At 44.1% G+C, this 16,435-nt stretch overlaps 1 protein-coding gene across 3 annotated transcripts in view; it reads right to left on the minus strand.

Moving 5' to 3' along the window:
- The window catches only part of Mapre2 (microtubule associated protein RP/EB family member 2), a 164,358-nt gene that overhangs the window by 11,965 nt on the left and 135,958 nt on the right, over window positions 1–16,435 (minus strand). For all 3 annotated transcript variants that reach the window (XM_045134989.1, XM_004666772.2, XM_045134990.1), the window contains one exon: window positions 1,837–1,976. In XM_045134989.1, coding sequence (XP_044990924.1) covers window positions 1,837–1,976 — 140 coding nt within the window. The remainder of the gene's footprint in view (window positions 1–1,836; window positions 1,977–16,435) is intronic.

A 16,435-nucleotide genomic window follows, 5' to 3' on the forward strand; every position in this document is an offset into this window, starting at 1 on the left:
GTCCATCATCCTCCTGTGTGTCTCTCTCAGTGCTGGAGTTACGAGGTATGCTGGTCATGCCTGGATTTCACATGGATGCTGGGGATTGAGCTCAGGATTTCATGTGTGTGAGCCAAGTACTCCTACTCACTGACCCATGTCCCTAGCCTGTTTTATATACCTCTATATTCAGGGTTGCATAAAAGTTTCTTTAGTAAAAATAGCTTGCAAGTGGAAAAAAATTTCAGAAACCCTGATGGAGCATATGTTGTTTGGAGATGAATTCTTTCATGTCTTCTTTGGGTGAAATTTCCCTTTCAGTATATTAAAAGACATCACCCTTTAACAGCATTTTGAAAAATTACATTTGTAGCCAGGTGGGGTGGAACACGCCTCTAATTCCAGCACTCAGGAGGCAGAGGTAGGAGGATCACCTGAATTGGAGGCCATCCTGAGACTGGAGTGAATTCTAGGTTAGCTTGGGCTAGAGGGAAACCCTACCTCGAAAAAAAAAAAAAAAAAAACAAAAAAAACATAGCCTCCCCCCCCCAAAGAAAACCAAAAAAGAAAAATTACATTGGAACTGCAAAATTTCTTCATTTCATAATAATTCTGGGCCTTTGCACATGCTACTTTATGTGTAAAAATAGATATATTCCAACACATACTGGCACATGCAGCCACTCCTTTACCATGTATTTAGTTGAGACTTTTGTAGAAATAGTTGGCTGGCATTCCTGTACTAAGGAAGAGATGCTGAGTTACCAACATTCCCTAGTAAAAACTGATAGCACCTGGGCATGATGGTACACAGGAGTGTCAGGACATGAGTTTGAGACCAGAGTGAGTTACAAAGCAAACAAACAAATAAAAACAACAAAAACTGATGGAGCCGGGTGTGGCGCTATATGCTGTTAATTCCAGCACCTGGAGGTGGAGGCAGGAAGATCATGAGTTCAAGTCTAGTCTAGGGCCACAGAGTGAATTCCAGATCAGCCTGGACTAGAGTGAGACTCTTCCTCAAAAAACCAACAGTAAAATAACTCTACAACCACCAACCAAACAAACAAGAAAAATAAAACATTAAATGATGAAAGATCAATCGGCCAATAAAATTCCATTCTCATGGTCCCATTCCAAAGATCAATGGCCAGCCTCATTCATCACATGTCCCAGCAGATGCCTGAGAGGTGGAGGCGGTGCTGGAGACAGACCCTGAAGAAAAGTCAAGGTTGCAGTCTTCACAGGAGAGTTCCTTCTCCTGATCCTCCCAGTACTTTCCAGGGTGTCCACAGATTTCAGGTCCTCCTAGGCCTGGCCCTCTAGGGGGACGCCCCAGTGTCTGCCAGAGCTACCCAGAGCCTACTGCTCTTTGTGTTTTGTCTTCAGTTATAATCTCTGTTGTCACTGGGTTAAGTTCTGGGTGAAGGGAGTGCATCTGTCCATTCCTACCATAGTGGTTATCAGTAATGAGCATAGTATCTGTCACATAGAACAGGATCAACAAATAGGTGTTGAAGAAAGGAAGAAGGGTAAAGAAGGAGATATAGAAGAACTTCAAAGCAGTCCTAGCATTGCCAGAAGGGGTCAGGATCTGCCCAGACTGAAGGATGGCGACTGAGGAACAGGAAATGGGGAAGGTGGCCTGTGGTTGGCCCAAGGCACCTGGCCTACCTGAACACTTCCTGTCAAGCTTTGTGATGACGTTGTATTTGTATAATTCCTCCTATTCTCATTGGCTAAAATCCACTGATTCTCTCTCACCTCCCCTCCCTTACCCCAGGCCTATGGGGGTGTAGCCTCCCCACCTCAAACACATCACTGCTCCCAGAGGCACAGCCAGAGATGAGGAGTTACCTGCTCATTAAGCTGTAGGACCTGTGTTTCTAAGTCTTTGTCAGATCTGGACGCCGAGCCACTGGATGAAGCCCTTTTGGCAGATGAGGGACGAGAAGGTGTGGATCCTGGTTTAGCTGCTGGACTTGATTTAGCTGCACCTAGAAGCAACAAGAATCAATTATGAATGCTGGCAACATGAAAAATGATTTTCAGCTGTGTGTGGTGGCACATACCTTCAGTCCTAGCACTTAAGTGGCAGAGGTAGGCTCACTGTAAATTCAAGGCTAGCCTGGAGCTAGAGAGTTCCAGGATAGCTTGGATTAGAGTGAGACCATACCTCAAACAAAACAAAACAAAAAACCAACCAAACAAACAAACAAAAAATAAAACAACTTTCAGAGATAAGGCACATGTATGATATAAAAGGAGCTTCCTAAAATGTCTGAGTGATGCATGGGTCCCTCCCAATACAGTCAGAACACAGGCACATGACTAACTATACAGTGTCCTAGGGCAACATACTAAACCTTTGTAAGAGCAGTGTTTTCTTTCTTTTTTTTTTTTCTAAATATTTTATTTTTACTTATTTGTTTGATAGAGGGGGGGTGGATATGAGTACACCAGGGCCTCCAGACACTGCAAATGAAGTCCAGACACATGTGTCACCATGTGCATCTGGCTTACTGGGTACTGGGGAATCGAACCTGAGTCCTTAGGCTTCAAGACAAGCACCTTAACTGTTAACCCGTCTCTCCATTCCGAAAGCAGTGTTTTATTAGGTAGCAAGAGGTTAATACAGCTGTCCCTTACCCTCCAAAGAGGAAAGTCACAGCTCTAATGAACAAGGAAGGTTTTTAGATAACCTTGGGGAGTATTGTCCTATTTAACTTTCCAGTAGACAACAGAAGAAACCTTTTAGCAGGTTCATACTTCAGGTGAAACATTGATACAAATGTATATGCACTTTTCTTTTCAGTATGTTCCCTGGGTTCAGCCACCGAAAGAACCTAAGAGCAATGGTGTCTCCGTGGTAATGAGCAACCCTGATGCCCAAACACTGGTTTCTAAATGGTATCCTGCAACAAAAGGGCTTCTTGAGAAGTTGCAGGTTCTAGGGATTGGGCAGGGAATGGACCAGGTGAAACTAGGTCACCCTGTGGCAAAAAGCAAGGATGATTCAAAGAAAAGGACACAGGAACTAGCCTGAAAGAGCTCTCAAGCAGCCACATTGGGGCAGTCTGTCTGCTGGAAGAGTAATAGCTGTAACTTAGTAACGCCCTGAGTATATAAAACCCTATGAGGTGAGAAGGAATATAAAAATATTTTTTATTGTTTTTTCTTTTTCTCCCCATTTTTATGAGTATGCCAGGGCCTCCAGCCACTGCAATCTAACTCCAGACACAAGTGCCACCTTGTGCATATGGCTTATACAGGTTCTGGGGAGCTGAACCTAGGTCCTTAGGTTTCACAGGCAAGTGTCTTAACTGCTAAGCCATCTCTCCAGCTCAAAACTAAATGTCTTTTTTTCCCATTTATAAACCTTTTTTTTGGGCTGGAGAGATGGTGTAGCGGTTAAGCGCTTGCCTGTGAAGCCTAAGAACCCCGGTTCGAGGCTCGGTTCCCCAGGTCCCACGTTAGCCAGATGCACAAGGGGGCACACGCGTCTGGAGTTCGTTTGCAGAGGCTGGAAGCCCTGGTGCACCCATTCTCTCTCTCTCCCTCTACATGTCTTTCTCTCTGTGTCTGTCGCTCTCAAATAAATAAATAAAAAATTCAAAAAAATCTTTTGTTTTAAAGAAGACTGAAAAACTAGAAGAAACACAATTTTGTACCATCCTTAACCAGATTTTGAAAAGGCAAATAAATGGACATCAAAATTTTAAATGAGAGATTTTAAGGAAACAAAATAATTCCATGTTTCAACATAGTGCTCTACAAATTACTTATTAGAAAGGGAGAAACCACACTTCTGCAGTAGGAGTCAGCACCTTAATCAAGCAATTACTAAGTGTCACTAGTAATGACACACACTGATATTTCAGCTAAGACTTCACCTGTCAGCTCAGCTCCCAGTGGACTCACTGTCTTGGACATGGTACAGATACAGGAATTGCCATGAGACAAATGCAAAAAAGCTTAAGATCTTCTGAGCCACCACCGGGAACCCACTCTCTTTTTCTTCTGCAAAGTCTGCCATTCAATTCTCCTATCCTAGTACTAATCAACCCTGACCCTGTTTAGCTTCTGAGACCTGCCAAGATGCACCAGGGTGGTGTGACAGTAGCTTCCTATTCTTCTGAACATAGTCCCAGGGAGGGGCAGCTTTGGGTTCCCCTGCCCCATCTGCCATAGGTGTCCCTCCTATGTGGACCCTTGGGTCTAATAAACTCTCCCCTACAGCCCTCTCACACTCTGTCTTTCTAGAAGGCTCTTGGAGAGCAAGAAATAGAGCTTACTCATTTCTATAATCCTAGAGCATTACACAATGTTTGGCTCAACACTAAATACACTTGGTTAAGAAACAAATGTCTAAATAAACACATGCACAAGCAAACAAAACTTGGATATGTGGCTTCTAACTTTACAGTTTCCAATTTTTTGGTTTTCTGAAAGATTAGAAAGAGACAAGGGATTAATAAAGCAGTATGTAACATCGGCTACAAGTTGCAACCAGTGCCCTAATTACAAAGCAGCCAACAGGAAGGCTGTAAAGTTTATATTGTGTATCTTCAGGTGCCTCATTATTTACAGATGGGAGTCATATGCACCCTTGAAAAGCAAGGACAGTGCAGTGTGATGGTCTTTAGAATACATGCCCATTTGTCACAGAAGAAAAGAATCTTTTTAAAAAATATAGGGAGGGTTGGAGAGATAGCTTAGTGGTTGGGCCACCTGCCTGCAAAGCCAAAGGACCCTGGTTCCATTCCCCAGGACCCACTTAAGGTAAATGCACAAGGAGGCACATGCAAATGGGGTTCGTTTGCAGTGGCTGGGGGCCCTGGTGAGCCCATTCTCTCTCTGTCTGCCTGTCTCTCTCTCAAATGATAAATAAAAAAATTAAAAAATATCTGTCACCCCATTAAAAAATAAATAAAAATAGAGAGAAAGGCCCAATAGACTTGAAATGACTAAACTGGGAATGACATAATAATAGTCTGAGTACTGAAAATGTAAACTGACAAGGACCTGGAAACTCACCTATGTGCAGTGTTTGAGGATGCCAAGGGTGTGGAATGCTTGTGACTGGCACACTGCTGCAAGGGCCTGCCTTCTTGTAGAACTTCACACAGAACATTCTAGAACATTATTTCTGAATCCCACTGAGTAGGTTCTTCAGTCACTGACCTGGACAGAGCTATCTGGAGGGCAACCACCTGCCTAGCAGTGGAGGCCATTTTGTTTTTGCAAAATCTAGTCCCTCCAGACATTTTTAGAAATACTTCACATTTTAATGGAAAGAAAATAACAGAAAGCAGTGCATAGAATATATAATGATTAATTTCCTTATTTATAAGTCCATATTTATTGTCTATCACAGGTCAGGTACAAGAGCTTGCTAAACTGACTAAGATGTGGTCTCTGCTCTCCAGTTGTCTCTCTAAACTGACATCATCATTCAAGAATTTGGATGTGTGGCACCCTTCACTTTCTCAGGAATGGGCCAGTGTTCTAAGACTGCACGACCACTGAGATTCAGGCTGTATTTCTCTGCATGCAACACCCTCCCTCATACTAGACCCATCTCCTCTGAGTGACTTAAGCTATCATCTTTCAGGTCTCAGCTTGGGTGTCGCTCCCTCCACAGGCTACAGTGCCTTGAAAGCTTTCCTTAGAGGCAATACCAACTGCATGGGTAGGCTTATTCGGGAATGCCTGCTTTTCACACTCCACTATGCAGGAGTTGATTCTGTTCTGTTTGTACTAAAGATGACCAAGCACAGTGTCTGACCCAGACACACTGTACCTTGTTAGCACTCATTAATGCCCAGCAGAAGCAGGATCCAGTGTCAAAATCATTGGCTGAGGAGAGCCAACATGAAGGAAGCCATTGGCAGAGGACTCTTCCTGAATTTCTTTTTAAGACCTCCTTAGTAAACTTAGTAAAGTTACCACTCAGGTCCCTTATAAGTAGAACTGGGCTAATGGAGTAAATGCAGTCTGCTAGTGTCTAAACAGCTTGAGGAGGAGCCAGGTGATTTATGCTGGTCTGTGCATACCTCTGCAACATCCACTGGCCTCTCTGAGGGAAAGAGCCCTGCAGGAGGGCTTCCTTAGCACATACACACTCCCCATTCCAAGCGGCTCGCCATAAGCTGGTCAGCAACTGAATATGGCTGGTGGCAAAACCAAGCTTGGATTGTCAAACATTCATGTTCTCACATTTTGCCTTATTCTGAGTGACAACAGTTAAAAAAGAAACCATGGAAGAGAAAAAAGCCTGTTAAAACTTGTCGTGACTTCTAAAATAGGACTACTACTAATTATGATTTCAGGATGTCATCAAATGCAGCTTGAAAAAAACTGAACTGTTTGATAAGACCAAGGGGCCATGGCAAAGGCAACCCCTGGGGCATGATCACAGTATCGGCGGTCTGGGAGATAGTATACATGGCTTAGGGAGAGAGGCCAGTGCTGCTGTGGACCCTGAGGCTGGTGAGGCTCAACCACAGCCTCCTGAGGAAATTATTTTCTCCCCAAGGAAACATACCCTGTCATGGGAAGAGCCCAATAGCCTTGTCTGTGTGAGTCTGACTCTCCAAGCTGTTGTGGGCCCACAGGCTTGGCCTTAAAATGAATACTGTAAGGATCAGCTGGGCCTCAGGCCTTTCACACTGGCCCACGTGAACACCCTTTGGAGATGCTCTGTGATGAGAAAGAAAGACTTGGTGTCCTCAGCTACTCCCCCAAGTGTTCACACAGTTTCCAACCGACCATTTAGTCACCCACAGAGGACACAGAGCAGGCTGAAGAAAGGAAGAATGGAAGGGAGCACACATATTAAATAAAAATTTGTTGGGCATGGTGGTGCATGCCTTTAATCCCAGCACTCGGGAGGCAAAGGTAGGAGGATCGCTGTGAGTTCAAGGCCACCCTGAGACTACAGAGTTAATTCCAGGTCAGCCTGGACCAGAGTGAGACCCTACCTCGAAAAACCAAAAAAAAAAAAAAAAAAAAAATTTAATAACATCAGGGATGGAGAGATGGCTTAGTGGTTAAGTGCTTGCCGTGAAGCCTAAGGACCCCAGATGCACAAGGGGGCACATGCATCTGGAGTTTGTTTGCAGTGGCTGGAAGCCCTGGCATGCCCATTCTCTCTATCTGCCTCTTTCTCATTCTGTCTGTCACTCTCAAATAAATAATAAATAAACCAAAAAATTTAATAACATCAAAAGTAATTCATGTTTCATATCTCAAATGAGTGGGGCTTTATAATTCTGACTAAAATAGAAAGAAGCATATAGAGGAAAATCATTTATCAAAAAGGATGAGGAGACAGTCACCAGTTAAGCATGCATCTGTTCTCCCAAACAAACAAACAGGTAGAGAGCAATGAACAGGAAAGACATCTTAGTATCAACAGAGGTTAAAGGTTTTATTTAAAAGTTGTTTCTAGAGCCAGGTGTGGTGGCACAAGCCTTTAATCCCAGCACTAGGGATGTAGAGGTAGGAGGATTGCCATGAGTTAGAGGCCAGCCTGAGAATAGTGAATTCCGGGTCAGCCTGGGCTAGGGTGAGACTGTACTGTAAAAAACAAACAAAAAACAAAAAATTGTTTTAACGCATGCATAACCTTACACAAAATACACACACATCATACCACACCATACATAGTCTGCACACACAAAAAGATCCTTGCTGTCTTTTTTCAAACAAGTACACTCCCAAATGGACCTAACTTTTGGAGTCAGGGACTGTTTCCCACACAGTGAGAGCAACATTTTAAGGTTGTTATCAGAAAACTGCAGTTACCAATTCCAGTAAACTTACTTTAGTACAATATGCTTATGTAAGCTATTGTATATTTTTCAGTCTTGTCAAGTGACACAGTAATATCCTGTCTTCTGTCCAATCCTGGCTTTAAATTCTGATGCCCTCATCAGTTGCCTGCTCACCTCCCCAAATGCTCCACTTCACCAGTGATCCTATTTCTATCTTCCCATACCTCTTACACCAGGGGACGTGGGTATGTGGGAAACATTTGCACTATATGGCTTTTTTTTTTTTTTTTGAGGAAGGGTCTCACTCTAGCCCAGGCTGACCTGGGATTCACTATGTAGTCTCAGGGTGGCCTCAAACTCATGGCAATCCTACTACCTTTGCCTCCCGGGTGCTGGGATTAAAGGCGTGCACCACCATGCCCAGCTTGCACTATATGGCTTTTAAAGAAAATGTAACTACTTTGGCTACAAATCAGAAATAGACTTTTTCTTGTAGTTATCAAGCCCTTCATTCTTTTCCAAGCTGCATTTTATGATGTCGAGAACATCATCAATGGGAACACTGTTTTATAGAAAATTGTTTTGCCCTCAAGCTTCTCTATCCCTCCCTAGTTTTCCCATTCAAAATAAAAGGTAGTTTCAGAAGCAGAGGAAAATAGATGTCAACTGTCTACAAGTCCCTGTAATTCCCTAACATCTGCCCACTGGATGTGATTATGATTCACAATGTTCATCTTTGAGCAGTTCTGCCTTAATTATAATGCCTTTAGGAACTGGGGCATAAATATAATTCTAAGACACTTTAACTATGGCTGTAAAAGAGAAAAGAGTGAGTGGTGTGACTAGTGTCTCTACAAAGTCAAAGCATTGCTGAGTCTAATGTCAACAATTAGCAGCCTGCTTGATGCTTATGGAAATGCTGTATTTTGGGCATGTAGGGTGAATCTTCATTCACAGGTGATTTACTTGGCTTTATTCTTCATGACCAAGGCTTTGCTACAATTTAGAAGTTCTTATTCCTTTTGCCAAAATCATAAACAGGAGCTAAAAATATGACATTGATACTGTTGACAAGAACCACAGAGATATTAAACACATGAATAGACAGACAGATAGACAGACACACATGCATACACATATACTCAGGAAGCCACTGCTCTTCTGCTCATTCCGAACCTCTCCCCTACTTTGAGAGATTCTTTCCCACCCCAGCCCCATGGTGCTCATCAATTAAAGCCTCATAGGACAACTGGAACCCAGCAGGCAGGCCTTACATCATGTCTGCACTGGTGAATCATTTATGGAGGATTTTCACAGCCCTTTCTTATCCCTTTACCTTTGCAAATAGATGTCCTCTTTCCCCTTCACCCCCGATAATGAACTTTGTTTAAAATGAAGAAGAGGCCAATGATGGGAGAAAGTAGCTAGGCTGGACTGATGAGGACAGTTCCCACAGGGACTTCCCCGTGACTGGCACCAGTCATCAAACTGAGCAGAGATACAGTACTGACACTGAATTCTATGAATTCAACTCGTGAAGACCTGGGCCTCTTCTTCAAACATGGCTCCAAGGATATTCACTGCTGGGTTATCTATAATAGCTGAGACCTAAATATCCATTATGTAAATAAATATGCAATAGTTAAAAAAAAAAAGTGGTTCTATCCCTTCACATTGTCCATTCTGTCATCTGATCGGCTCTAAAGCAAGAACGAAAACAAAACCCTTCAGTGGTGGCCAGGGTTCAACCCCACGGGAACTTGAACAAGGTGGTTCATGAGATCATTATGAGGCCTGTTTTTTTGGTACTCAGCAGTTTGGAGCCCCCCCCCCCCCCCGCAACCTTGGTTTCATCCTTACTGGCACAGATGGTGGCAAGGCTGGCAGCTCTTCCTTTTTTATGAGAGAGAGAGAGAGAGAATGAGAGAGAATTGGTACACCTGGTCCTATAGCCACTGCTCGAACTCCAGATGTAGGTGCCACCTTGTGTGCATGTGATACCTTGCATGCTTGCAACATCTTGTGCATCTGGCTTGCAGTGAGACCTGGAGAGTCAAACATGGGTCCTTAGGTTTTGCAGGCAAGTGCCTTAACCACTAAGCCCCTCTCCAGTCTGGCCAGTTCTTCTTTCTGTCAGCTCATCACAGAAGTTGCAGCTCCTGTCAAAGCAGGTGCTCCACTCAGCGAGCACAGGGCACACTGATCTTGTGGGCATGAAGAGCTGGCACAGAGCTGCATATCCATCAGCTCACCTCAGGGAGGTGGTGGGGACGGTTCTTAGGAGTGGGGCTCTGCTACTTGCTGAGTGGGCTGAATCACTGCCATGCTGCTTCCCACAGCTGTAAGGAGTAATGAATGAGGACATGGAAAACTCTTACAGAAGGGCCTGGCACATAGCAAGTACTCAATAAATGCCAGCTTTCATAGGACTCAGGAGTTGAGATCTAACCTAACCATGGACACAAATGTACACTGGCTTCCCCTTTTAGACACAACAAAGTACTTGCAACAGTATAGCTTAAAATCCCTATTCTATAACATATCCAGGGATCACTAACAAACCAAAGATGGATGTGCTGAGGCAAGCAGCAGACAGACTCACTTCTACTGCTGATGAGCTCATGATCCACCTCTGGGCTCCAAGGCCTACTCTCTTCCTATACCATACTTTCACTAATTATGTTAACAGTCTCTGTTTCTTTAAATTACTCCATTAATTCACACACCATTTACTGAATGCCCCCTCACTAAGTATGTGGCAAGATAACAGACATTAGCATTAAATAACAAGTGAGCCACAAAAGAAGCCTGTCTATGTGAAGCTCATGTCCCACTGGGGAACAGGGCTAGACAATAAGCAAGTAACACAATAAATTGGCAAGTGACAACATCAACTTGCAAACCAGTGGTGTAGGGAGAGAAAAGTAGAGGGGGTGAGTAAGTGGTAATTTACACAAGCTTTTGGTCTTTTCCTGTTTCAACTCCTCTGCAATCTGCAGAGTTTCCATAATCCACACTGGGGACCAAGTTTGCTCAGGACAGAGGTCAGCGCTTATCTTGTGAGAGCCACCAGCCAGATGTGGAGAGGGTCTATAGCAGTTAGCTTCTCATTGCTAGAACAAAACACCTGACCAAAAGCAGCTTATGGGAAGAAAAGATTTCTTTTAGGTTTTGGTTTCAAGGGGAAGCTTCACTGTAGGAGAGAAAAGCTTGGCAGACAGCTCACAACTTCACATATCCACAGCGGAAAGCAGGAGCAGGATAGACTGATCAAGCCCAAAGACTGCCCCAGCAACACACCTTTTCCTCAAGCTCCACTTACCAAAGGCTCCACCAGCTGGGAATAACGGGGGGGGGGGGGGCTTAATTCACAAGCACGTGAGGCTGTAGGGGCACATTTCACATTCAAATCTCTACAGGGTCACCTTGGCTCAAAAGCCTCCTCACAGATGTCAACAGTCCTTAACAACCCTCAAGTCACAAGCTGAGGATCCCTGCAAGGAATACAGTGAAGGCAGGAGTCATCCTTAAGTTTTCAAGGCCTCACTGAGGTGAGATTTTATACCAACCATGAGGGAGCCAGGGCCAAAGCTGTCCCCTACAGTCCTAATGTGAGCAGGTCTTGCCTCACCTGCTAAGAGGCCACGCCAGGGAGTTACAAGCAAAGAGATGGACACAGACACGTTGGAGGGGCACACTTGTCCTCCTCCAGGCCACTGTCAGGAGCCTGCAGAAAAGACTGTGGGGGCAGATCCAGAAAGCCATTCATCTGGGGGAGCCTCAAGATGGATTTTGTGGGCTGGGGAAATGACTCAGGGGGTAAGGGTGCATGAAGGCCTGAGAGAACCTGAGTTGGATCCCCAGAAACATATAAAAAGCTGTGTGTGGCCATATATACTCACAGCCCATTTCTATGGGGGCAGAGACAGAACTGCTAGGGTTCTGCTGAAAATGGCAGCTATGGGTTCAAGGAAAGACCATGTCAGAGGACAACTGACACTCTGATCTCCAACTGCCTGTACACAGGATATGTGTATCTGCACTCATACATATGTTCACACACTCTACATACACATATAACACACACATGCCAAACAAGAGGGCTCTGGGTAAAATACTTGCTACACTATAGTTTAAAACCCCCATTCTATACCATGTCCACGTATCACCAAATGAGTCTATGTTTTATAGTATAAGCAAGAAAAAAGTTCTCAGAGAGAATCTGCTATTGGTTCTAAGGGTATGGCTGAAAGAAAACCAGGTAGAGGCAGAGCTATGAGCCAGTCAGTCACTCAGTCACCACTCTGGGGCCATTGCTCATCTCAAATATACCTCAGACAGCCCACCACTGGAGTCTCCCTGCCTTTAAATGTAACAGGTCTTAGCACCCAAAGGCGTGGCTGACTGCGCAGAGTGAGCACTGTCCAGGGAGCCTTAGAACCTCTCCTAGCTGACCAACGCTGTGATGCGCAGGGGACTTAGTTCAGGGAACATGTCTGGCAAGTAGGGCCGTTTACACACCATTACTTCTGCCCTGCTAACTGTCCCTGCCGGAGATGATTATTTTTAGCCATCATGTGATTCTCAGTATTTTCCAGTATCTGCTTGAGTCACTTTGGCTTCAAAGAAGTTTTCATAGGGGAAAATGCAGGAAAGTATTTCCTATCATGAAGTGGCTCAGGTCTTAAAGATGGTAACTTTTCAACAGTTAGTTCAATTTGGTATATAGTTCTTGGAATCAACTATTGACTTTTTGTGCCTGGAAGATTAAGCATACTTTCAAACATATTACATGCCAAACCTAATTACCATTTTGGTATAAGGCTTGTTTTTAATTGTTCTCAGAGAAATAGAAACAGTGGTGATCTTTTGTCCTAATAAATGCTCCACACAACATCCCTACACTGAGCCCCTTGCCTGAACTGTTTCCTGTAGAATAGGAGAAAGGAGTGGCTGATAGAAGGAGCAGACTGAGCCAGCCTGTGGAGAATAAAGACACAGAGGCGTTACCATGACAACACCCTCACGGTCACCACTGTACTTCTAACATGTGACACTCACTTAAGCAAGAAGCTTATAAATGAAGATGGCCATTTCTGGGCTCCTTGGTTCTTAATTACGTGACATGTGCTAGACTTAATTTCAGTCTGAGTCCCTGTTGATCTACTATCTCCCTTTTCTGAGGGCGCCAAACCTGCTGTCCTCCACTAGCACTCCCTTATCTAGCCTTACCAGAAAAGAGACTCAGAGCTCAGGAAGTGAGACAGTGAGCAGAGCCCACTGGAATCACCCAGAACCACCCCAAATGACTCCAGCTCCAGGGCTTTCTGCTTCCATGAAGCCTCTGAGTTGGGTTTTACTTTTCTCTTTGTTGTGACAAAGCACCTGACAAAAGCAGTGTAAGGAAGGAAGGGGTTATTTTGGCTCTCAGTTCAAGGATACAGCCCATCATGGGGAGAAAGGCATGGCTGGCTGCAGGAGCAGGCCCAGCACTCAGGAAGCTGAGAGCCACGCTGGTGCTCAGCTCACATTCTCATCTTGATTTAGTCGGGGACCCCACTCCATGGGACAGTGCTGCCCATGGTAACCTAATCCCAAGACGGCCTCACAGACATGCCCAGATGTTTGTCTTCTAGGTGATTCTAGACTGTCAAGTTGATGATCAATATTTACTACCATATAAGCCAATCATATATGCACCATTTAGCTTGGGTTTCCCATACTTCAGGTCTCCTTCCTATATCTCATTATTCACCAGGTTAGCTAGTTTCTAGGTGGTAAGTGTGTCTCAACAAATGTGTTCTCTACAAGGCCTCAACTTTTTAATGACATGCATCAGACCCTATTGTACAGTATGAGCTCTGTAAGACTGACAGGTGACCCCCCATTCCAGTGATCTCTGTCTGCTGGTATAACTTTCTCCTCTAGAAAGTGGTGAGAAGCTGTGACTTGCCTATAACCAGCAGAATGGGGCAAAAGTGATGTGAAGTTACTCCCACTATAGTGTCACTACATTCAGGACTCTTGCTGGCAGACACTGGAGAGATCTTCCTACTCCTGAAGAAGGAGCTGCATTAAGTAAGCATTCTGCTGGAAAGGTCCACAAAGGGAAGCGGTACCACTTACCTCAAGGAACTGAGGATGGCATATGGCAAGAAACCAAGGCCTCAGTCCTACAGAGGCAGGAAAAGGGCCAACAACCCAAGAGCTTGAAAGTGAGTCCCCACCTTAGCCTCTGATGAGACCATAGAACCACTGACACCTGGTGAGGTCTGAAGCAGAGAACTAAGCTGTGATGCACTGCAGTCTGCAAGACAACACACACCTATTATTTTTTAAATTATTTTTATATTTATTTATTTATTTGAGAGAGAGAGTGAGACAGAATGAGAATGGGCATGACAGGGCCTTCAGCCAGTGCAAATGAACTCCAGACACATGTGCCACCTTGTGCATCTGGCTTACGTGGGTCCTAGGGAATCAAACCTGGGTCCTCTGGCTTTGTAGGCAAGTGTCTTAACTGCTAAGTCATTTCTGCAGCCCCATGTCTGCTGTTTTAAGCTCCCAAGCTTTGTGAGAGAGATGTGTGTGAAGCTCTACATGCATGGTCTTGGGTGTGTGTATGTGTACATGTGTAGAAACCAGACATTGAGTTGGTGTCTTCCTCAGTGACTCTCCATCCATTTATTGAGACAGGGTCTCTCACTGAACCCAGAGGTCACAAATTCTTCTTGTCTCAGCAGCTGCCTGACTGTGCCACTTGGACTTCTTGGACTTACAGGTATGTACTACCGTGCCTGGTATTCATATGAATGCTAGGAAACTGAACTCAGGTCTTCATGCTTGTACAACCATCATTTTACCACTGAGCTAGCTCCCCAGCTACTCTTTTCTTATATTGAAAGCAGTGACAAAGGTCTGGTTTTCTTCTGCAGCCCCATGTCTCAAAACATCCAAACAACAACAACTAAACATGCACTTCACTGAACTGAGCACATTCTCTGGTGACCTCAACATTCTGTTCTTTCTGTCTAGAATGCTCTTCGGTCACATCCTGCTTCTGGCTAACTTCTACTCAGTACTTAAGTTTACTTTTCCCAGGACACCTTTATTTGATAGGTAAGGCCAGCTCAGGTGACTTTCACTCATTCAAAGGGAGTCTAAAAACCTTTTCTATTTTGCCTAATATACCAGTGACACAGAAAGTCACTGATAATAAAGAAAAACAGGTTCACAGGCATTTGGTGGAATTCTGCACATGGCAGCTGAGAGTGAACACATCATTTTCCACTGAAAACTGACATAAGTCAGGTTGAAAAAGAAAATCTCACCTTATGATATCTATAAAGAGAAAAATGAATGGTCCACCACAGGAACACACATTTTAACATCTACAGGAAGCAGCAACATAAGAATGACCCATGCTGGTTAGAAAAAAAGCCAAGATGGCTGCTTCCTGGTGCAGAAGGGACAGGATGGCCATCACAGCTCTCTGGGAGTAGAGCTCTGTGTGAAGAAACCAAGAAATAGATGCTAATTTTGTCTCACTGGTTTGTTCTTTGCCTCAAAATCTCTCAGACCATTTGTCCAGAGAGATAGTTGAATAGAAAGATTAAGAAATCAGAGATTAGTGATCCTAATAATGTGGAGCTCAGCACTTGGGGGGCCTGCAAACATTTCTGTTTTGGAGATGAGAAGCCAGAAACAAGTGGCTTAACACTTACTGCATTTATTATTACAGATAAAATATAGTAATGATTACTCAAAACCCTACTATAAGGATGAAAAGGATTAAAAAACGATATGCATGTGTATACATGTGTTTTTATGAGCATGCATGCGTACATACATGTGTGTGTGGAAGCCAGAGGACAACCTTGGATGTCCTTAGGAATGTTATCCACATTGAGACATGTTCTCCATTCTCTTTGACTGGACGGCTAGACTGGCTGACCAGAGAGCCCTGGCAATCCTCTTGCCTCTGCCTCCCCAGCGCTGTGTTACAATGGTCTGCAACCGTACCTGGCTTTTTAAACATGGATTTTGGAGATAACACTCAGGTTCTCATGTTTATGAGGCAAGTACTTTACCAAAAGAGCTATCTCCGAAATCTATGTCCCTTAGCTTTCTAGATCCTAAAATAAGGACAATAATTGTACCTGTCTTCTGAAGTTACTGTGATACTAAATTGAGCTAAAACACATTGGATGTTTAGAACAACAGGTGGCTCTTACTGTGTGCCAAGACAAGTTGATTAGGCATCATAGTTGTTGCAGTCAGGTTTGTACTGCTGGTAGATAACACCCAACCAAGAGCAGCTTGAGGGAGAAAAAAGGTTTATTTTGGCTTACAGGCTCAAAGGGGAAGCTCCATGATTGCAGGGAAAACAATGGCATGAGCAGAGGGTGGACATCACCTCCCACCAATATCAGATGAACAACAGCAACAGGAGAATATGCCGACACTGGGAAGGGGAAAGTGGCTATAACACCCATAAGCCCGCCCCTAACAACACACTGCCTCCAGGACGTATCAATTCCCTAATCTCCATCAGCTGGGAACCTAGCATTCAAAGCACCCGAGTTTAGTGGGGATACCTGAACCAAACCACAATAGTCAAAACTGAAAACCAAAGACAAGGAGAGAATTTTGATTATACACAAAGAAAGAACTATATA

This window comes from Jaculus jaculus, chromosome 15 (genome assembly GCF_020740685.1).
Source record: "Jaculus jaculus isolate mJacJac1 chromosome 15, mJacJac1.mat.Y.cur, whole genome shotgun sequence".
In the NCBI taxonomy this organism is placed as follows: Eukaryota; Metazoa; Chordata; class Mammalia; order Rodentia; family Dipodidae; genus Jaculus; species Jaculus jaculus.